This window comes from Ceratotherium simum, chromosome 10, assembly GCF_057802395.1.
Source record: "Ceratotherium simum simum isolate JZ-2026a chromosome 10, ASM5780239v1, whole genome shotgun sequence".
Classification (NCBI taxonomy): domain Eukaryota; kingdom Metazoa; phylum Chordata; class Mammalia; order Perissodactyla; family Rhinocerotidae; genus Ceratotherium; species Ceratotherium simum.
The window spans coordinates 9,869,389-9,892,380 of NC_141909.1; the positions used below are offsets into that span (position 1 = coordinate 9,869,389).

The window sequence follows — 22,992 nt, forward strand, 5'->3', positions numbered from 1 at the left end:
AACAAGCACCGTCGAGAATCCTCTCCTCCACTGAAGCAATGGGAGAGCTGGAAAAGCGGTCAGAAGCAACTTTTTCAGATCTCTGGAAATGAACCAAAGGCAGGTAGCAATCTGAGGCGTGTTCACTCACGTGAAATGGCTGAATCGCAGTCACAGCAGAGCACTTCATGATGTTTTCAATGGCCGTCCCCAACCCATGTCCACGGAAGCCTTGAACACCAGCAGTCTGGTAATCTCCTGGAGGGGGTTGATAGGGCGGGGCTCCATTCCCAGAGAACTGTCCTCATCTCATTTGTCTGGTTGTTCCCTGGAAGACCCCATGTGCAACGCCGTCTTTATTTAACAGGACTCAGATCTCTCACACCAAGAGGCCTTTTCCCAGGGGGCGTTTGTCCTGATAATTACAGGCAATTACGTAATTTTGTGGCTGCCTGAGATGGCCCATAACAATTGGGACTAATCAAAAAGCTTAAAAGAAAATGCTGGAAAATGAGATGTTCATAGGGGCTTTGAGAGCTCTGACATATTCCTGGGTATCTAGAAGGCCATGCACATCGTAGGGCTGCACACATCCTCGGGAAACACCCAAGAAGGACCCAAACTCTCACCCCTGGCTGACCTTGAGGCTCTGCAAGCAAGCAGTACTTACTAGGAAGGGCAAAACCTGGGTTGTAAAACAGTTCCGTAATTAATCAGTCAGTCAGTCAATCAGCAGTATGACCTTGGGAAGTCACCCTGCCCTTTCTGAGCCTCTCAATTTCCTTATTGGACTGAAGCTGAATATATGGTGATCTGTACATGTGTAGGTGAAAAGACGTGTGTTTGTGAGGGAACATGCACATGGCTGTTCACGAATGGACTTTAGACTCTAGAGGGCTCAGAAACTGTGTGCAAAATGCTTACATGCATGTGTATTTTCTCATACAGGCTCTAATGTTTTCATGAGACAAAGGGGTCAATTACCCAAAAACCAGTTATAAATGACTAGACAAAATTACCAGTAGGTCTTTTGCACTAGTGAATTCTAAGGGAACACGATTTAAAAACCATACACACAAACATGTTTGCTACAAGTGAGTAGAGGCTTTTTAATATTGTCTACGTGTGTCTGTTTATTTTATGGAGGAATGCTGAGAGAAGCTAGTAGCCAGAAAGATAAAAATAATAAAAAGTTAAACACACACAGAAGTTAATCATGTAATAAGAATTGGAAATATATTTAAACAATTGTAAGCCTATAAGAAACATTATAAAATAAATTACCTCATGTTGAATTTTTCATCTATGGATTTAATAAGTTATTTCTGTTGTAACCCCAAATTTTATTTATGAAAAATTAAGACCACCTTTAAGAAGCTTCAATATTCACTTTTATTATTTATAAAAAAATTAAGGTATCAGAGTGCATATGGTGTACTGTGATCTTGGTTTTGCACACTTATTCACGTGTTTACATTATTTCAACTTTAATAAACATACTGTATGTGTATCTTTACAATACCTGATAAAGATTTAGCTGTCTGGCACTTATACATGTATTATCAATAAGTTCATTCTGATGCTCTGCACGTCAAGAGGATGTTAAAAATGATTGGCCTGAAATAACTCCAAGACGAAGATTTATGGAAGCAGTTATGCTCCAGCAATGGCCACGCATTTATTTGTGCCGGTTTTATTTTTGCCCTTGAATTGAATGTACACATTTGCCAAAAAAAAAATCTGGAAATGAAGTTGTTACTTTTTAGTCCAATAAATAATTTTAGCTACGCTTAATGTAGCTTTTTTAAGGCCTTCATACAATTGAAAAAATTAAAGTCAAGCATGTTAAAACCCTGTTCATTTATAAAATAAAAAATAGAATTTTACAGGTTTGCCGTTAAAAGTTACGGTTTAAAACCTATCATGCATGTAATAGTTGCAACCCAACTGCAAGTCCTTGGTGCTGGCAGGCGGGGCACAGCCCGGGGCCAGCAACGTGAGGCATTAAGAAAACACTGTGATGTCAGAGGTCTAGGTTTACATGTATTAAGCCACACGCCAGCGAATTCTCTGATAAATACACATCATTTTAATAATTGGTATTTGATAGCAGATGAAAACATGCATTAGACTAAAAATGCCACAAATTTGTTTTTATATCCATTCACTATAAAACTTTCTTTTTTAAAATTTAAAGTCTTGGTTCCTATTTTAGAATACACAATAATCAGGAGGATACATGATGGGGAGCCAGTTTTCAGTAAAAGATGCACAGTGGGTCCATCCAAGCAGCTTCATCAGCTATAACAAGACACAATGATACATTATTGAAGGAAAGAACAGATTTTTCGAGCTCAATCTTTAGGGCAAATTCTGAATTAAATATTTAGTAATAATAAAGTAGTAGCATGTAAATCTCTCCTTCCACCCAACCCACCATCACCTACCCACCCACCTTCCTTCCCACCAACCACTCTTCCTTACTATCCACACATCAACCAACCTCCCCACCACCCGACCCGCCCTGTCGGTCATCACCGTCCCTGCCAACCTTCCTTCTTTCCCTCCTTCCTCCTAACCTTTCTGTCTTTCTTCCTTCCTCCCAATTTAACTCACTTGCTCCCTTCCTTCCTACCAGCCTAGTTTCCTTTCATTCACTTTTTCTGAGGGCCTATGTAGGTCCAACACTGTTCTAGGCATCGAGAAAACAGCACTGAACAAACTCACTTTCCACTTTCAGGAAATTTATGTTCTATTCAGGAAAACCAAATAATAAGCAAATCAATAAATAGATGAATAAATAAGTAAAAAATTAAGATATATATCAGTTATACAGTAAGTAGAACTTGACGTAGTACAGAGTGACTGGGAAGTGAGATGGTCAAGAAAGGGATCTCTGAGGAGGTGACATTTAAGTTGAAATCTAAATGACCAGAAGAAAATCTACTCTGCAAATCTGGAGCAGAGCTTTCCATACAGCTGGAATAGTTAGGTCCTCAGGTGGGAAAGGGCGTGGCTCTTTTAGCCAAGCCGAGAGGGGGCTGGTGCCGCAGAAGCAGAGCAAAAGGGGAGGTGTGATATGAGACATGGCTGGAGAGGAAGGCAGGAGCCAGACCACATGAGGCTGTACGGGCCACACTGAGGAATTTGGATGTTACTCCAAATGTGATGGAGATTCACCGGTAGGTGTCTAAAGCCATCTTTTCCGGCTGCTGGGTGGAGAACAGACAGTAGGGGAGCAGAGCAGAGAGGAGACAAGTTATAAAACATCTCCTGATGTGAATGTCTGGGTGATCACTGGCTCACAAATACAAGACCTGCCAGATTACAACCGATGTGATGAGAATCACACTAGACACAGTAACAATTAATTCCAGAAAGAGTTCTCTGAACCCATTAACAGATCTGAAGGTGCTAATTTAAAATGTCTTACAATCTGGACTGACTGATGAAGGCACAGAGAAAAAGTCTAAGAGTAAAGATAACCTACAGTTTACTCTAATTACAAAAAATTTCCACAGGAACCTACTGGTCAGTTTTACATCCAAGGAACACCTTCAGTATAGAGACCTGACCCTTGGCTGCATTTGGTAAGACCAACATTCCCCAACCTCCATCTATCCTTTAGGCCTAAACCAATCATGCGTGTACAAAAACAAGACGAGGCTCAAATAATTTCTGTTGAATTCAATAAGTTTTTACACTTGACAATTAACTTGTATGGAAAGCTGAACCATATAATTTCTCTGCATATAATATATGGTAAAATAACAAAATGATCTATCACCTTAAACGAAGAATAAAATCAAACATAAACTCTAAAGTTCAACCATTTTAGAAATGAGCCAACATGTATTTAAAAGGAATTATTTGTTTCCTTCAGAAAGGAAAACGTTATTTTTTCACTCTACAAAATTCATGATGCATTTTTGCCTATGTTGAAAACATCTGAGGCTAAATATAGGTTTTTCTGGACAGGAATAAAAAATGTTTTAAAAATTTACATAGCTTACTGACTATCTCATGCACTTATTTTACAGTTTACGTTATGTTAATTAGAGTACTAATTAGTCATGATAAAGTCAGTATTGGTATACCACTACCATAACGTGTTTCAGCTATCTTGTCACTATGCAATACTGAAGTGATACTCAACAGTGACAATTTAAATATCACTTACTTGAATACAATTTTTCCAGTTTTCTTTTGTTGGTTTTTCTTCCACAAGTTTAGTTGCAAATTTAAGGCCTCTCCCATACATTTTATTTACTAATGCATGCTTGTATGCAAATGTCAAAACCTATAATATAAAACAGGATAAAGCTTATCTATGAAATATTTACATTTTAAGGCATATAGCTTTAATAATGAAAGAATTAAGGCTTTAACACAAGTGTAGCCTTTAAGATGAACATGTTACATCAAGTAAATTTTAAAAACTTTTAAAACAATTAACATCTTCAAAAGAGCTGGGTATTCCATAGAACAGATCATTTATCTGGGGGAAGAAAATTATGATGATAAATCACTAGCTGTTAGAATCCATACCAAAACATCTCTTTATGCAAGAGAAAGCAGAACTAATAACATAAACAATTAAAAAATGCAAATTAGGACAGAAGTACAAAACTATGAAGAGTCACTATAAATTATCAAAATTGCAAAAGAGGACAAAAGTAAAAAAGTATCAGATTATATAAACATGTAACTTTCAACTACTTCCTTTTGTACAAGTTTTGTACCTTTAATTACTGCATCTGTCAAATATATTTGGAACCATTTATTTATACTTTGGGTCTCCACTTTTAGAATGCGGAGAATGTCCTCTAAGAAGGGAATCCTGTCACATTTAACGTGTAGTCGAGAGCCAAGCAAAGTGTTCAACAATGGTTGCTATAAACCTAGTAAACAGACAGGTAACATAATGCATGGCCCCAACACAGTAGTACTGCGGCAGCAAGAGAATTATTTATAACAATGTTATTATGATGTTCATCAAGTGTTTATCGACTTGCTGTTGGACCGGGTTCTTGCTCATCTTCTGCCAGCAGCAAGCACAGTGTTTGGCACACAGCAGACACGTGATAACTGCCGATTAGTAACAACAGCAAACACTGTTGAGGTCCCCCCATGTACTAAACACTTACTCATAAAGCCGGGGTAGGTAGTGTCACCATTCTCATTCAGCAGATAAGAAACTGAGGCACCGAATTCAGTCACTTGCCTAACATCACACAGATAAAAGGGGTAGACGCAGGAGTCTGATTTCAGGTCCAAAGTCTTACCCTCCGGCGCAACACTGACTCCTCCAGTTTCCTGAATATAACTGAGCTCCTTCTATATTTGCACTACTGTACTGTGGTGGGAAAACCTGAAGCTATAGGATAGGAAGAATTTTTCTCCTAGTCCCATAGTTCTTTACTACAAATTACCATAGTTAATCCTGAAAACAAGCATCTGTCCACTAAAATAAAACAACCGCTTGCACTGAGTGAGAATTCCACTGATTTCATTCACTTTATTTTTCTTTATCTTCAGAAGAAAGGAAGATTGACAAAAACTTGTAGTTATATAATCTCTACTGTAAGAATTACAGTAGAGAGCTAAAAGGGATTTTTTATAATCAAAATCCAAAAAGTTCATCAATGTTACTTTTTCTAAACTGGCTTTTAAAACTGATCAGCTACAAATCAAGATGATAGTTATTCAGAAGTTAAAGAGTTTTGAGGAAAATAACTAATATCTAAACTAACCACAATACCTCCTTCTCCATTCCCAACAAATCAGCACACCAATAGATGTGGGAAGGCATGAAGACAGTTTCTATAAGATGTTCTCAATTTAAGGTTCACACATAACTGGTTTAACCAAAAGACCACTACATACATTCTCAAATTGTTTTTCAAATTAGTGTGGCTAAACAGCTGCTTTGCAGACAGATAAAATAATGGTAAAATGGTTTTAAAACAGGTAAGACAAATACGAGGTCTCGCTAAATATGAGGTCTGTCTTCCTCAGAGCCCAGCTGAGCCTCCTTCCATTTCCTCTCTTCCTCTTCTGGCCGGTCAATGGGGCACAAGAGGCATCTGTTAAGTCACCACCAAGAACTGTGTGAAAACCAGAGACAAAATTACCTTATTGTCAAAAAGATCAGTCCATTTTGTAGTTTCCCAAAAGGTTTCCGCCAGAGAGTCCAGAGTACTTTCTCCTTCCTCCTCTCTCCCTTCTGCATCACTTGAAACAGCCCCATCCTGCTCTTGTGCGTGAAGAAGATGGTCGGCCAGGGCACAGCCTTTTCTACAAAGGGCATCTACGAGGGTGGATTTTTGTTTGTCCATGTCACTGTCCAAATCAAAAAGCATTTCACAAATCAGCAAAATTTCTTTAAAAATACAGCCTTATCTGAAATTAAACTCATGCATTCTTCTGCCTAAGACTTACAATGCATAAATATTGTATAGCCATATGTATACACGTGTACTGTACATCAAATAAGATTCACGGTTAATAAACAGCAAAAGAGCCACGATATTATACATATACGTTAAATGAGTTAGGACAGCGGTACCTGGTTGAAACAGAATGCCATAAGCAATAGAGCCGAAAGATTATTTGGTTCTAAATTCTGTCAGCTACATAACTCTCAATCAGAACAATATATTTTAAGTGTTTAGATTTCTTACAAATAGCAATTTCTACATAGTTGTCTATGTGTATGTACAGACGTACAGAGGTTCTTCCAGTCATGAACTTTCATGTAAAAAGAGAGCAAACAAATATAATGCTTACTCTGAACGTGCTAGCAACTGTTTTAGCATTTTAACATGTTAACTATACTCAAAACAACTCTATGGGTAAGATACTATTTGGCAAAGGAGGAAACTGAGGCACAAAGAGATTCAGCGATCTGTTCAAGGGCCACAGTCAGGAAGCGGCAGATCCAGGGTTCGGAGCTTGGCAGTCTGGCTGTGGACTCCGTGCTCTCAATCACTAGAGCAAACTGCCTTGCTCCAGGGCAGGCATCTTTGTTTTCTTCTGATGTGTTCCAAGTGCCTAGAACAATGCCTGGCACAGAACGCACACTCAGTAACTCACTGCTGAATGAAATACAAGGACCTGCACTCCAGGACACAGTGTTCGCCTCCAGGATGCTTGCTTATCTGAGGCATTCTGCCCAACTCCCGTCACATAAGTGTGGAGACAATGAGGATTACACGTGCTGAGAAAATGACCCTGAGGCACTCAGATACGGAACGACAAACTGTCTAACAGTTAAGAAGGATTCTGAACGACCAAGAGTGAAACGAGCAACATATGAAATCTGCTGGGACTATAAAATCATCAATAACTAGTATGAAAGACAATTAACAAAATGAGGGGGGGAAAAAAACCCCAAAACAACCTAACAAAGTTACCAACCTTAATATATTTGTGACGTAGAGGAAATTATGGCTAAAAGATGCCTAAGAGTGTATCAGCAAAGAATTTCAAAGCTTAAAAGAATCAACTCTCACTCTCTTTTCATGGAAATGTGTCTGGGGACCGATGGTTACTTTGGACTTCAGAACAAATGGATTTACAGGTTGAGGGGCATCTGCACAGCTTCTCATCTACTGAGCACTCCCCCTGCGCCCCCTTTTAGAGGCCGGGTGCCATCTGAGATGTCTTCGCAGTACTTCATTTATGCCTCACAGCAACCCTAGAAGTCAGGCACAATTACTGTCCCCATTTTGTGAAGGAGAACAGGGGCCCTGGACAGAACTGGATCGGCCAGGCAGATTTGGCAGGTTTTAGCATCCCTGGCAGCACTGCCCGACTGGTCCTAGCTGCCCCGAGAAGGGCTGCAAGGACAATTCAGAAGGCAAGCTGGGGCGACATGCGTTGCTGTACTTGCCGGTCCTAGTTATACTACCTAGAAGCTCTCTCTCTATTTTAGCATTCTTGGATCCAATAACCTAAATTCCACATACCTGGACCATTTCTTTCCTATCCTCTTCTAACTTACAACTGACCTACTCAGATTTATACCTCATTAATCCATGAGGCTTTCCCCACTCGAAAGAAAGTCAGCTGTCCTTCCTACAGGCTTTCACAATTTAAAATTTATTATATCTCTTCATCACATCCTATCCGGCAATTTCATCTTCTGTACTAGATCATATGTTTTCTAAGAGTAGAGAGTGTCTTGTTCATTTTTTTACATGTTTATGTGTTTGCTCAATAAACATTTTTTTTTTTTGTGAGGAAGATCAGCCCTGAGCTAACATCCATGCTAATCCTCCTCTTTTTGCTGAGGAAGACCGGCTCTGAGCTAACATCTATTGCCAATCCTCCTCTTTTTTTTTTTTCCCTTTTTCTCCCCAAAGCCCCAGTAGATAGTTGTATGTCATAGTTGCACATCCTTCTAGTTGCTGTATGTGGGACGCGGCCTCAGCATGGCCGGAGAAGCAGTGCGTCGGTGCGCGCCCGGGATCCGAACCCGGGCCGCCAGTAGCAGAGCGCGCGCACTTAACCGCTAAGCCACGGGGCCAGCCCACGATAAACATTTTTGAATTAGGTTTAGGTAGGTACCAATCAAGGTGGTAATAGCTACATTTCAGGAAGCAACTTGAATCATATACTTTAATGGCCTAAATGAGGAAACTGCAGCTTAAATTTAAGTGAAACTTGATTATTGGGTCACCTACAAAAAGGTTAATATCATTTTTAAGATAACAAAATGGCTAGCTTATAATTTTTGACACGAGTGATTTAAATGAAAGCAGTTTCGCATGGAAACAAGAAGTCAATGCCTAACTGCCGCTTTTTTCCCACAGATAAACCTACAAGAACAATGAACTATTTCCTGAGAGCTCTTCCCGTGGGGAGCACGGTATCTCAGGCCTGGCCAGGATCCGCTGCCTGGCACAGCCTGTCTGGGCCCACTTGGTCTGGCAGAAGGCCTGCGGCAAATACCTTAATTACAAGGGTGGACAAACTGATCCCATATTGCCAAAAACCTAAACTACTTCACTCTTAGCATTTTTACGTTTTACAGCTCCTTTATCTCAGGATTATCTGAAAGTCTCTACAGCTGTTATCTTAAAGCCAGGACCCTATCTTATTATTATTTTTGATAGCCACAGGAGTCAGTGTTTGAGATGAAAACAGTGAGAAAGAAAAGACTAATAAGACTGAAAACACAACTGATCTTGCACTTCTGGCTCGCCTGACCCTAGAATCAAGAGTTTCCTAGATGGATGGTAAACTTTAGAAGACAGGCCAAAACAGAAGCAGGGATAAATGTAACTTAATATTTACTGAAGTTCTAAAATGAGCCACACGTTATTTCATATACACCCGAATTTGAGGAATCATATTATCTTCACAAACTGTAAGAAATAACAGATGCTAGAAAGCACAGGGCACAGCTAATGGCAGATGCTGCAGCCAGGTTGAGGAAGCTCGGACGGGCCACTGTTTTTGGCAGTTAGGTTATCACCAGTGATCAAGGCCAGATTCCTCCTGCAACAGGATTAGCATCGCCTGGTATTAAGGAAGGAGAAGTGCAGTGTAGATACTCCTGCAATAAACCGGGGGCCTCACAGGAGACAGAGGTGTTTGCACATAACTACAGGCTGAGGCGAAGATGCCCGAAGGAAAGAGGTCTGGTCAGCGGAGTGCAGCTATGAAGGAAACGGAGTGGGGAGGACGCAGCGTTTAGGCAGAAGGGGCAGCCTTGGAGAAGGGCGTCTCCTCAGCCCGACACAGAAAGGAAAGCAATGACAGGGGAATGGGCAGAGTGGGGCTGATGCTCTATGTTCTTCTGTGAGAAAAAAATGAGGCATGCTAATCTTCTCAAGATGGGGTAAAATGGAAGGAGCTGCTTATCAAGAAACGAAAGGGACAGGCTGGGACAGATCCTGGTTTGAATCCTGGCTACCCTACTGCCCAGCGTGTCACCTTAGGCAAGTCATTTAACCTCTCTGAGCTTCAGTTTCCTCTTCTATAAACACAAGATAAAAATGCCTCCACTTTGCATGTTACTTAGAAGATTAAATTTAAATGAAATAATGTATTGAAAATGTCCCAAATAATCCCTTGTACGTAAGTGGCACTTCATAAATGGTGGCTATGCTTTCCACTATTACTATTATTAACAACAAAATAGCAATGTTTTGATTCTGTTCTTTTGGAAAGTGTGAAAGGGTGCTGATAATGGCCAATACCTATTTTGAATAAACAGGTTGAAAACTCCTGCTTGTAAGATTCATAAGACGTATAATATCAGTATAAACAAGGTAATGCCAAGAGTTCTAGCAGTTTGGAATCAAGGATTTTATATAGAAAAAAATATTCTGACAAAAAGCAGATGGAATCTTTAAGGGAAATTATAGTACCTTCAGGCAGCCTGAACAGTTTTGGTTTATTAGTTATAACAACTATAAGAGGAGGATATTTCTACCCTTGTAAGTTAATGACTCCCTCTGTTGAAAATAAACCAAACTGACAGAGGAAAAGCTAATACTGGGCGAGTTCTCATGAGATGGTAAGAGTTCACGGAGTCGCTGGACCATCACACCAACATGTACAAACCACACTCTCACGTGGAAGGAATCTCATCACTCATTCATAAACCCAGAGGCCCCTCTGTTCTACATACCGCATCAGGGTATTGGTTAAGGCTAAACTATAAGCTCGCCGCTTCCCTTCTCCCCAAGTAATATTGTAAAGCCACTTCCATAAAACTGAAGTTGCTAGATAATGGTTTTAATTTAATTTTATTTCTCAGGCATTAGAAACTAAATTTGGGTTTTTTCATGCTATTGGTCAATAAATGGTTTAAAAATTAATTTTCTAGGGTGCAATGTGTTTGCCTTCTCCATACGTCCAATTCACACAAATCCCCAAGTGGCTGGACTGCTTGATCACAGCCACTCAAATCCCTCCACCACGACAGCACCTGGCGGTAGAGAAGGCAAACTACTCTTCTTTTGTTTAATCTTAAATGACTGCAGAAAATTATTACAAAATATCTAAGGATAGAGTATCCAAATATTGATAACTCCAATTATAAGGATATAACAAATATCAGAAAAGAAGACTATTCTCAGTAATTTAAAAAAGTAACTAAGAAATGAGATGCAAGAAAGATTATTTACTGGGTAGGTACTTTTTTATAGCAGCTGCGTCAGGCCTGGGGTCAGTCTTCATCGCAACATAAATGGCCAGGGCCGTCTGATCTATATGAGAAATAACAGCATTCGCAGCTTCAACAATTTCATTAAGTCTTTTCATTCGTTCCTGGGGAGAAAAAAAGGAAGATATAAGAAAAAAATGATGTATTCATGAGTACACCAAAGCATTTTCCTTTCTGTCGTCTCAACCAGTCTCAACCATGAGAGTTGTGAGTCCAGTGTGAGGGACCATGTGGTCTACTTGCAGCCCAGGGGCCCTGTGCTGTCTCCCAGTGTGATCTTTTAACTGTCAGCATCTCTAGAAATCCCGTGCTCAGACAGGAAAACACCTAATTTACATTCCCCACTGTGGTGTTAAATGAGGAGAGTAAGCAAGACATAAAGTTCATAAAAATGTAAAGTGCTTTCTACAAAGGCACCTCCTTTTCTGAGTATTTTAAGAAAAAATTTTAGAAACGTGATCAGCTATGTTACTCCAGTTCCACATCACATGAAAACAGAAGTAAAAAAAGCACTAGCTGATGAAACAAATTCTTTCTAATTTACTATTAAAAACAAAAAGATGAGAGTAGATAAGAATATAACCAACTATGATTACCATGGTGTTTGTGGTTTTCTCAGCAATTTGCTTCTCTCTTGTTAAAGTTCAGACAATTTCTAGTTCTAGTTCAACATCTTCCAGTTCACTCTAAACCCTTGGTAAGTTTTAACTGATTATTTTCCTACTGCCATGATTACTCAAGAGAACTGGTCCATGGTAAAGACAGTTTGGAACTATGGCTCATTCTTAAAAACGAGAATCATTAACAAAGTTAATGCAAAGGAGGGGTTCTTCATTTACTGAAGGTGTTTATATTTGCAACAGGCCAGAACCACTGCCTTCAGCTCCTTGCTCTTTAGGTTAAGGTCTGAAAAGCAATCCTTAGGGTATCTTATCTACTCTTCCTCCCACTGACAAAAAATGTGAGCAAGAATACTAAACTGAACTCCTAGTAATGGCCAGTTCCTGTAACTAGCTTAATGAAAAGAGCTTAACAGAACGTTCAACTTCAGGAAACATGTTTTCAGTCAGCAAGAACAGAAGACAAATATAAGGTTGCACCCTTATTCAAAATATAAACCTCATCTAATATTACAAACAAAATAAGATATTCATATTAAAAATGAACACGCCCAACCTTTTCAGCATCCAACTGATGAAGCCGTGCAACGTACAGAGGAAGATAGTTAGGACATGTTTCTTTCAATTCATTATAAATGTCACTAGAATCCAGCCTACACATATAAGAAAGAGAGAAACATTCATTATTTCATTTCTTTTAGAAACAAAACAATTTCTGTCTTTCCTATTATTTAACATTGTTTTGAAGTTCCAGTCAATATGAAATATAAGTATAATTATTGACAAAGATTATCATTATTTGCAAGTAGTATAAATATGCCTACCTAGAAAACAAAAAAAATCAAACTGAAAATTATTTCAATTAAGAGTTCAATAAGATGGTCAGATAAAAGCATCAATAGCTTTCCTACATACCAGCTATGTCTAGATTTATAAAAAGGAAGAAAACGTTCAAAAATAGCAAGAAAGATTAAAGGATTTGGAATGTCTAAGATCTATAAGAAGAAAAATTTAAACTTTTCTGAAAAATGTGAAGTTTTGAATGAATGAGGAGTTATTCCATGTTCCCAGATGGAGAAGTTGAATGAAACTATATTAACTCTTCCTGATTATATGGTGGGGTCGGGGCAGCAGCCTAAGGTCTTCCTGGCTTGCCTCACCTGGCACGAAACCACTGCTTGGTGAGCCGGGTGGGGACAATCCGGCCTCAGTGTTCTTGGCAGTGCCACACCCAACCCATTCCCTCAGCTTCACAAGTAGGGCTGAGCAGGAGGAGGGAGCCCCCAGCCCTCGATGGAATCGCCCAGAACTCAGCCTCAGCAACGGGGCTGGAGGAGACGTGCTGCCATCCTGCTCCTCTGACTGGGAGCTGCGGGGAAGGGGAGCTCCGCGTTCCTGGCTGCAAATGGTCTGGGCTCAAATACCACAGATTCTCACTTTTCTTACTGAATTTTTGTAGATATTCTTGAATAGATGTTTCTTCATTTGCTGTATGCCCTTGGGATCATTTCCAGAGGTTTTAAAAGGTTGTTTTTTAAAAAAGAATTCTCACTAGTTTCCTGGGGAGCAGGTTCATGGGGCCCTTCAGACTGTCACATCGGAAGTCAGTCTCCGCAACTGTACTTGGAAGGATCTACCTTGTATTTCCAGCTGTTTATAACATCCTACATTCAGCCAGAGACTGACCCAAAGACTTTGACTTCTGGTGCAGATACAATCTAGTTTTAAGTGGACAGGTAGGTTTGAATGTGGACTGACACGATAACAGTTAATTCTTGGGAGTTATTTTCACAATAAGATGACATCTGTTCTCTACAATACCTCATGACTGCAAGGGCGCATAAATATTCAGCTAATGAGGACTCGTACAGAAAATCAGTGGTCAAAGAAATACTGCAAGACACAAATGGAAAAAGCAATATATCTGACTACATAGAATGAGCTGAAAATCAAAGGATAAGCGGGGGGAAAATATCCGAGACAAGCACAGCAAAGCATTAATATCTTTTATGTAAAAAAGTTAAAAGAAAAAGCTGATGCCCCAATAGAAAAATGGGTAAAGAACACGTTCAACTGACAGAAGCTATGTAAGAAAGAAATAACTTTAAAAAAGCTCAAATTTAATAACAAGTAAACGCAATTTAAGACAGCAACAATGCCTTTTCTTAAGGCTTTATTTTTAATTGTTTGGCTCACTGCTGGCAAAGATAGGGAGCGAAACAGGCTCCCTCGTACACCACTGGCCGGAGTATAAATCATTATATTCACTCTAGAAAGCAATCTGGCAAACATATCAAGATGATTTTTAAAAATTAATATTTCTGATTCAGTAATCATACTTTTAAGATGCTATCTGATGGAAATTAAAAAAAAAATTTATATGTATAAAAACGTCCATCACAGCATGACAGAGAAAAGCTATAAACTTGTATGTCAAATAGAGTACAGTCACACGTTGCTTAACGATGGGAATATGTTCTGAGAAATGTGTCAATAGGCAACTTCATTGTTGAGTGAACATCATAGAGTGCACTTACACAAACCCAGATGGTACAGTCTACTACACACCTAGGCTCTATGGTACTCATCTTATGGGATCACCGACATATATGCAGCCCATCACTGACTGAAATATTGCTATGAGGCTCATGACTGTATTTAAATAGGTTCTATTTCTGCCATAGGATCATATACTACACAGTCATTAAAAATGGTATTTTAAAGGACTACTAAATGACACAGGAAATGCTCATAACCAAATAGTAACTGGAAAACTAGGACATAATATCATTCACACCGCTACATGTATAAATAGAGACATAATAATAGGATAAATGATTATATTCAGAGAGTGGGCAAAAAGTGATTTTTATTTTCTTCTTTATGCCTTCCAATAAAATTCTCTTCCAAGACAAAATCAGAAAAAGTGATTAAAATTAAAAAAAATTCTTATCACAAAAGGGAATTAAAAAGAATTACAAGAAGATTTAAAAGCATCTATAACCCTACCATCTACTGTTAACATTTTTGAATATAGCCTAGGCATATACACATAACATTGCTGTAATTGGAAAATAAAAGGAAACACTTAGAGGATTAAAATCCATTAAAAACTTACTTTGTCATCCATTGAATTTTAAGATCTCGTAATGCTTCAGTAAACTCTTCTTTTAAATCCTTCTCTTTTTCTGAATCTTTTTCTTTATCTTTGTTGCCATTCTTAGCCTTTGTTGGTGGAGATATTAGGTAGTAATGAACAGGGATTACATCCTGTGAATGTGGAGAGAGAGTCTCAGATTAACATGCTTAATTTTACATATTTTAAAATCATCTTCAATAGCTGAGTATCACACAACATGGGCTGCACTTGAGTTGTCCTACACTGTATTCCAGATTCTAAGGGCCACGATATGTCAAAAATCCTAATCTGCGATCAAAGTAATTGTCTCCCAAACTTTAAAGTACTGATGTTTCTAATATCTCTTTTTGTTTTTTTTTTTTTTGTGAGGAAGATCAGCCCTGTGCTAACATCTGCCAATCCTCCTCTTTTTTTGCTGAGGAAGACTGGCCCTGAGCTAACATCCATGCCCATCTTCCTCCACTTTATATGGGATACCGCCACAGCATGGCTTGCCAAGCGATGCATCAGTGCCTGCCTGAGATCCGAACTGGCGAACCCCGGGCCGCTGCAGCAGAGCGCGCGCACTTAACCACTTGCACCACTGGTCTGGCCCCTCTAATATCTCTTTTAAAATAAAGAACAAACTTTTCTCGATTTGAGTGTATCTGGTATTCTCTTTTATTTGACAGACAGTTACAAAGTACATTAATCTTTCACATTTTATATCTGAGAAGGGGAGGAAATAAAAATTTTAAAAAAGATCCTATTACTAAGTAATTTAAAGTGAAATCTCTTTCTTCATTCAATCAACGGGACTTATTGAGCCCCTGCCATGTGCCAGGTAGTGCTCTAAAAGGTGAAGAGCAAAGCAGACTTTCCTGCCCTCTGGGAACACACAATCTAGAGGGGAAGACAGACAACGACACATGATGTGAGGAAAATAAAACAGAATACAGGAGTACAGAGTGACTGCTGGGTAAGGTGGGGGAAGACAAAGCAGTTATGGAATGCCACTAAAGAGGTACTATCCCATCTAGAGGAACCCAAATGACCTAAATGAATGAACCTCAATAGCCAAAATGAGGAGAGGAAAAAGTAGAAGATGAGCATGTGGAAAAGCCTGCGCTTGTGTATAAGGCAAGCTCAGTTGTGTGTGCTGAGCGAGTGGGCAGCAGCCACGGTAAGCAGGGCCGAGACTATGGTGAAATAATGTAGGTTATTCTACGCACCACAGGAAGCCTCCCAGAAGAGTTTCATGCAAGGCAGTGACTGTTTGCTTTCTGTTTAATGACTCCGGATCCTGTATGGCTAAACATTTTGGTTTGTTTTTAATAACTCCAGATACTATTTGGAGAATGGATAATAGAGGACAAAAGTGGAAAAGGAGGAAGACAGGTAGGAAGCAAACCCAGGTGTTCCAGCACTGCCTGAGACTAAAGAGCAGCCTGCAGAAAAGGAAAGAAATGAACGGACTTGAGATATTCTCTGAAGGCAGAACCAACAGTGCTTGCTGATGGTGTTTAAAGGAGGGGATGAATAAGACTTGGCATGGATGGGGAATGGGAAAGAGTATGCCCAGGACTTGGTCCAAAGCATCCTACTATCTAGACACCCTGTGAGGCAGAGAGACAGAAACCGGGAAGAATCGGAGGTCATGGCGGCCCTGAGGAAAGGCCAGTGTGAAAGAAAGAGGGAGTGATCTGCCAAAGATTGTAGCTCAGAGGTGGCATCAGAGGGAGAAGGAAATAACTGTAAAACTTGGCAGTAGTGGCTGCTGATCCGCGTGACAAGAGCAGTTCAGGTGGACAGTTGGGGGGGAAAAGGCTAAGAAAGGGATCAAGAGAGAATGGGAAGTAAACAAGTATAGATAGGTCTTTTGAGAAGTTTTGCTTTGAAGAGAGCAGAGAAATGTGTAATTATATCTAATTACATCTATTTCCAGCTATTTTATTAAAGCACATAAGTCTTTACTTATGAAAAGTAATGCATTATCTGGGAAATGAAATCATACGTTATACTTGTTAGATCCATTTTTGGCACAATAACTAGGTCCCCTAATTAAATAATTATTTATTAAGTCAATTTCTCTAATTCTATCTTCAGGTTTACATTAAAAATGCTGCTCAGTTAAAATCTTACGTTTGTTTTAACTAACAAAGTTTCTAAAATTGGAACAAATTATGTTACCAAAAAGACTTTTACTGCCTTAGTCACAGTAATTTCAGAAAAAAACTTTACACAGGTTGAGTCAAAAATAGTATTGCAAGCCCCCAGCTTCCCCAAAATAGGATTTTTAGGTGTAAATACTACACAAATATACCCATTTTCACAACTGAACTTTATTTGGCACGTAATTATAATAGTAAATATAAGGAACTACTGTTGTAGTAGTTTTAATACTATTCCAACATAAAATAATAACTATTTCAATATGACTCATTTAAAGCACAGAAAATCACTAATGTGAAATAACCACACAAACCTATTTTTAGCCATTTCGGTGCCACTCTGTGAGGTCAGAGAGCCGGAGCCTGCAAGCAAAGGTCTTATGTGAAGTCTGAGACTGGGTAAAAGAAACAGGTATCTTGCTTGGGTTCGCTCCTTCCAGACCCTGCTACCCACCCTTCTTCTAGCCTTCTTGAGGTTCACTTTCCTAGGTGGACACTGCCCTGGGCAAAGCCAAGTTAAACTCGGCAAAATCTGAGTTGATAATTTACCACCAAGTTCTTAGGGAAACAGACTGCTTCAGTGTCATCTGTACAGCACAGACAACGTACCTAAGAACTAAAGGTATAAATGGCCCCCAACATTGACTCTCTGTTAATACAGTTTCATTCTCTTTGGAATCATACTTCATTACTGTCCAGTATACTCGAATGTGAAGGACACTTGCCCGGAGGAGGAACCTTGGCAGTCCACACGCACTCTCACCTAATGTGAGCCTCCCTGAGCTCTCCTCCTCCTTGGCCAATTAGGGAGAGGGACAAAACTGACACTTCAGGATGGCAAACCTCTGTGTGGGAGCAATTCCTCCTCTGAAGCTCAGAGGTAAGGCATTTACTATTATGTTTTAGTACAGAAGAGAAAACAGAATTGAATTTAAAATGAGCAATCTATTAAACTTAATTTATGATTAACAATTAACTCTAACAAAGATTTATAAATAGAAAGAAACCCTATATCATAGCAACCAAAAACTATTACTAAAAGCACAAAAGAGACAGGGAAAGTTTATGATGAATGACCTTAGGAAGAAAAAGGTTTTGTAATCAGCATTATATACATATATACATAATATATATCAAATTACCAATTATAAATGTTAATATAATCCTATAAAATATTTCAGGACAAGAATTTTTATTACTAAAAATTATGAGTAGTTTTAATTCCTGATCAAAAGAAAAATGGAGTTATTTTAAATTTGCTTTATCATGGTCATCTATTCTTTTTGTCAGTATTTTTACAACTCACTTCTCAAGGGCTTAGCATAGGGTCCATTTAATAGAAATGATTTTGTACCATTAAATCTTGATTATAAATTTAAAAAAATAGTCAAGAAGAATCATCATCCAGGCAGAAATGCTAAAGTCCTCTACAGTAGATACTTAACAGTAAGTTTTGTTTTGTCCTTTTTTTAACATATTATTCCAGCTATTCACAAAGTATTTCAACAGTGTGTGAAGCGAACAATGTTATTTAGAAAGTCAAACCTATCCGCCAAACCAGTAACTATTCTTCGGGCAAGATAACATACCACTTTTGAAATTCTGGTTCAAAGTTATAATTTCCTTAGTTCTTAGATTATTAATAACTGTAAATCAAAATTTTAATACCTTTACACAAAATAAAATAGCTATTGTAAAGATTTATATCACATTTGAAGCTATTTCTGAACTGTTAAAAGTAATTATATTTTTTCATATACAATGAACTTAAAAAAAGGGTAACGTACACACATTTTCAAATAAAAAGTTACTGAAACCAACAGAACAAATCCATCGAGGATTACGCACAACAAGCTAGTTGGTATTTTGTTCAGGCAATAAATTTTATATATATATATTTTTTCTTTCGTAATGTGACTATAAAACTATAATATTGATTATCTTTAAAATAAGAGTGTCACATGTACTTGCACTGGAGGCGGGGAGAGTGGGAAGAGGTAACTCTAGCTGCCAAGTTCTTTATACAAAGCTTGACTAACCACCAAGTAATAATAACCCTCCCATTAATTTGATAGTTTTCTATCTCATACAACCTAGTCCAAACAAAATCCACCAAAACTCCCAAAAGATCAACCAAAATATACACTAGGGAGAAAAAAAAATCGGCTACGCCTTTGTGACACATGCCTTCTACCTTTAACGGGCCCTAGACCACCTTTCTCTCATTCTCTAAAGCAGCAGCTTTCAACGACCCAAAGATAAACAATCTATACACAAAACAAAATCACAGTTTTAAAGTCTGATGAATTGACATTTCCTATTTTATTGTTTTCGTTTTAGTACTGGTTATGTTTCATTAAGTGAAATTCCCTGGCCCCCAAATGGGTCAAAATGCTCAGGTGACAAACACTGCTCTACAGAGAAGCAGATCTTCCTTTATCTGGAAACGTGATTCCTAGAGGTGTATTTGGTTTGAACAAAGTGTGTACCATTACATAGTAATATGGACATTTCAGAAGTCTTTTTAATAAAGGAATTTTTACCTATTATAAAATGGTGATGCCCAGTTTCATATCACTATGAATTAAGAAAGACAGAGTTATCTTTTGATTATACCCTAAAATACTAATTCTCCCACTGCAATGTTTTCTGCTTGAATGCAAGAAATCACTAAAACGCTGAATGATGTCAGCAGGTCTTCACCAGAGAGCTCATCGAATACAGATCTCTTTCTCTAAAGCACACGAAGCAGAATTGCTCTGTTCTGAGTTAAATTTGGTGCTAGCAGTCAACTGGTGATCTTCTAATAAACCGCAGGAAGCCGAGCAGATCCCTTACTAGCTGTGGTCTTGGAATCTGCTCGCGCTCCTAGCGTGAGTTTCAGTGTTTGGTCAGCAGTGCCTATTTCTGTTCCTCCTAGTCCACTGCTCTGTTTGTCTCTGCCCTTCCAGAATTAAGAAGACACAAGAGCAGGGAATAACCCTCACTTCAAATACTTTAATAATATTTTATTAATTAAATCATCCAATTAAAGAACGTTTTTAGACTTAAAAAAATCACATTCAGCTCTCTATAGGATTTTAGATATGCAAAACTTCAAATATTTTTACTTGGTATCTTATAGGTAGTAAGAAATGAAGAACATTAAAATTTTTTCTATACACATATCAGCCAGGGGTCTTTCAGCAATTTATGGTATGAAAAAAAAACCTTATTAGGAAAGCAGAATGTGAACACTGATAAGCTAAAAGCACTACACTGCAGAACTTAAAGAAAGGAGACTAAGGGAGAGATTTTTAAAAAAAGATTTATAATAGTGACAGAAAAAAAGTGTAACTAATATGCAAATAAGGCTTTAAAGACATCTTTTTTAAGAACTGACAATCAGTACCTTTTTAAATTTTCCTTGTCGTTTTGCTGCAGACTGCCCCTGGGAGTTAGAAGGACATTCTGTAAGAAAACACGCATAATCTACACGGATGGAGACACCTCCTCTGTCTAAGCTTCTTCCGGTTTACGGTCCACCTCTATGTGTCACAGTCCTTAGAGGGGTCAGGTCTATGATCACAATGGCAGGCTTTTAAAGAAAGCAACAGTGCCACTTTCATTTTTTAAATAAAAATGCACTCAAATATATTATTCCTAAGGGCAAATGTTTTTCAACACTTTATTTCAACAATTTAGCAGAGCAAAATCCATTAATTATCAAACAGTTTTGAAAACATTAAGTTTAGCTGATGGTCCACAGAGTTTGATTTTCAGGGACATCACAACAATCATACACACCCATGCATTCCTAGAAAAAGCACCACTCAAAGTGCCTGTGAAAGTCAGACAGAAGAAAAATAAACAGGAACCTTCTCAACTACCAAAACCATTGGAAATGCAAAACCACTGAGGTAGGACTACATAAATAACGTGCTGGGAATTATCATTAACTTGATAGCTTTAGGTTTTTGCTCTCTCAAGAAAATCTCTGATAAGTAATAACTACAGTTAAGCCCAAACATTTATAATTTGATTTCACAACTGCCTCTGAAAGAATGCAGCCAGGAAGTAGTAACCATCTCTAAATTTCTAAAAGCATACTTTTAGTAACAATGCTCTTCTGTCATACTCATCACAAGGAAGTGAATTCTTCAAGAGTGATCTGGGTGAGACCCTCACGGCTGAGCCTCATGATTGAAGCCCCACAGCAGAGGCAGCTGTGCTGCCCAGGAAATGAAACCTACAAATAAAGACTGCTAGGATTTGTTAAATCAGTGCGGCTATGAATTCCAATATCATTAACTATTGATTGACTTCAAACTATATTAAAGTATATATAAATAAATAGTATAGACTGAAATGAGACTCAAGAAATGTCCCAGAAAACAACTTTTTCTAAACACAAAATTCCGAAGTTATGCTTCTGTGACAGTGAATAAATGACCTTTGGTTCAATAGTGGCAAGAAATAAGTATACTTGTCTAGATGTATGCGATATATTCATTTTGATAACAGCATTTTTAAATCCTAGCATTAGGTGGTAGACCTACTTAACTGCATAACAACTAATGCAAAAGAGAAATAAAAAACTGTAAGAAAGACAAATTTAATGGAATTGAGCTAAAATGATATTATGGCAAAAGGTGATAGATCTACACAAACACTATTCTCATAAAAAATTTGTAATGAAAACAGATGGAAAAACTAAAACAGGTACTTATATAAAATTGCAACATTTATTTCTAAAATGCAACAACCATAAACATGTTTTTAATGAAAAGCATAATTCTGAGACTACAAAAGGCAATGCCAAAAGAAACACCTCGTAATTATGTAATTACACAAAATTCCAATAAGAGAAAGGTCTGTACAAGTGTGAAAGATACCCTTCATTAGTAATAATTGTTCTGACTGGTTTTTAGAAGTAACCCAAGAAGATCTGATTTTATTCCTATATCCATAATATTATGTTGGTTAAAATTCTATAAAATGCTCTAATTTTAAACATTCCATTCACTTAAGCTAAGACTGCTTTGGAGCTACACGTTTCACAGGAAGTTCAGGTATATTAGCCACACAAGGTAGGACAGGTTCAGGGCCAAAGTACTTAGGCTTGGGAAAAAGAATACCAAATATTTTAAAATACAACCGAATAATAATTGATCTTTACTAGTAACATGGGAAAAACCTATTAAATTTTTTTCCAGGAAGATCTTCTCTTTTACCCATTCTGAAATGTGGAATTAATTCCCATCTTTAAAGAAATGGCAATTTTGGAATAGGTAATTTCAGTGTAAAAAACACGAATACTTACAGCTTTCTTTCCAAGTTCAGTCTTGGACAATGTTAAGGATCCTGCAAGGTAGCATCCCGGTCCTGCTCCTTTAGGTATCCTAATAAGATTCAAAAAAGAGAAAAAGGAAGAAGAGAGCAAGTGTCATAAAGGTAAGGTAGGGATAAAAACATCAAAACAACTGCATTCTGACGTAATTCCCATAACTAAGATTTCAAAAATCAAAGGGAAAAATAACCTCAGTCTCAAATGGTAAACGACAACATACTATAAATTTAGCCTAATGTAATGAACTAGCATTAAAAGACCACAGTGCGTAAGATGAGCATTAAGTGTAAGCAACGTTATCACTTACTTGTCGTCAGGTAAGGAAGTAACAAAGAATGGCTGGTTATATTTAGGTGGTAACGTCAAATTACTTGATTTCTTTTTTCCTAGAAGTGCAAGGCTATGACTTTCATGAATATCTAAGCTCAAGGTATTAGACAACCTATGAGAAACAATAAACGGAAGATCTTTGAGGCGTTCCAAGTCACTGATTTGCTCATGACGAATCTGTAGTCGAATTGTATAATCTCCTTTCTCCAGTTTCAGAGAATACTAAAAAAGACAAAGAACATTTGGGAAAAGTAAAGTTTAGCCAA

General features: G+C 38.0%; 1 protein-coding gene across 5 annotated transcripts in view; it reads right to left on the reverse strand.

Moving 5' to 3' along the window:
• Positions 1–1,353: 1,353 nt before the first annotated feature.
• TPP2 (tripeptidyl peptidase 2) overlaps positions 1,354–22,992 on the reverse strand; it is a 73,174-nt gene continuing 51,535 nt past the window's right edge. Inside the window, exons 22-31 of one of the 5 annotated variants that reach the window (XM_087435875.1) lie at positions 22,704–22,948; positions 22,370–22,448; positions 20,459–20,497; positions 14,897–15,048; positions 13,600–13,671; positions 12,335–12,431; positions 11,132–11,262; positions 6,114–6,321; positions 4,160–4,279; positions 1,354–2,280 (exon numbers count right to left, since the gene is read on the reverse strand). In XM_087435875.1, coding sequence (XP_087292001.1) covers positions 2,191–2,280; positions 4,160–4,279; positions 6,114–6,321; positions 11,132–11,262; positions 12,335–12,431; positions 13,600–13,671; positions 14,897–15,048; positions 20,459–20,497; positions 22,370–22,448; positions 22,704–22,948 — 1,233 coding nt within the window. In that variant the 3' untranslated portion in view covers positions 1,354–2,190. Of the gene's footprint in view, positions 2,281–4,159; positions 4,280–6,113; positions 6,322–11,120; positions 11,263–12,334; positions 12,432–13,599; positions 13,672–14,896; positions 15,049–20,458; positions 20,498–22,369; positions 22,449–22,703; positions 22,949–22,992 lie in introns of those variants that run through there. The other 4 variants (XM_087435876.1, XM_014781860.2, XM_004423154.3 and 1 more) reach the window with 4 other exon arrangements.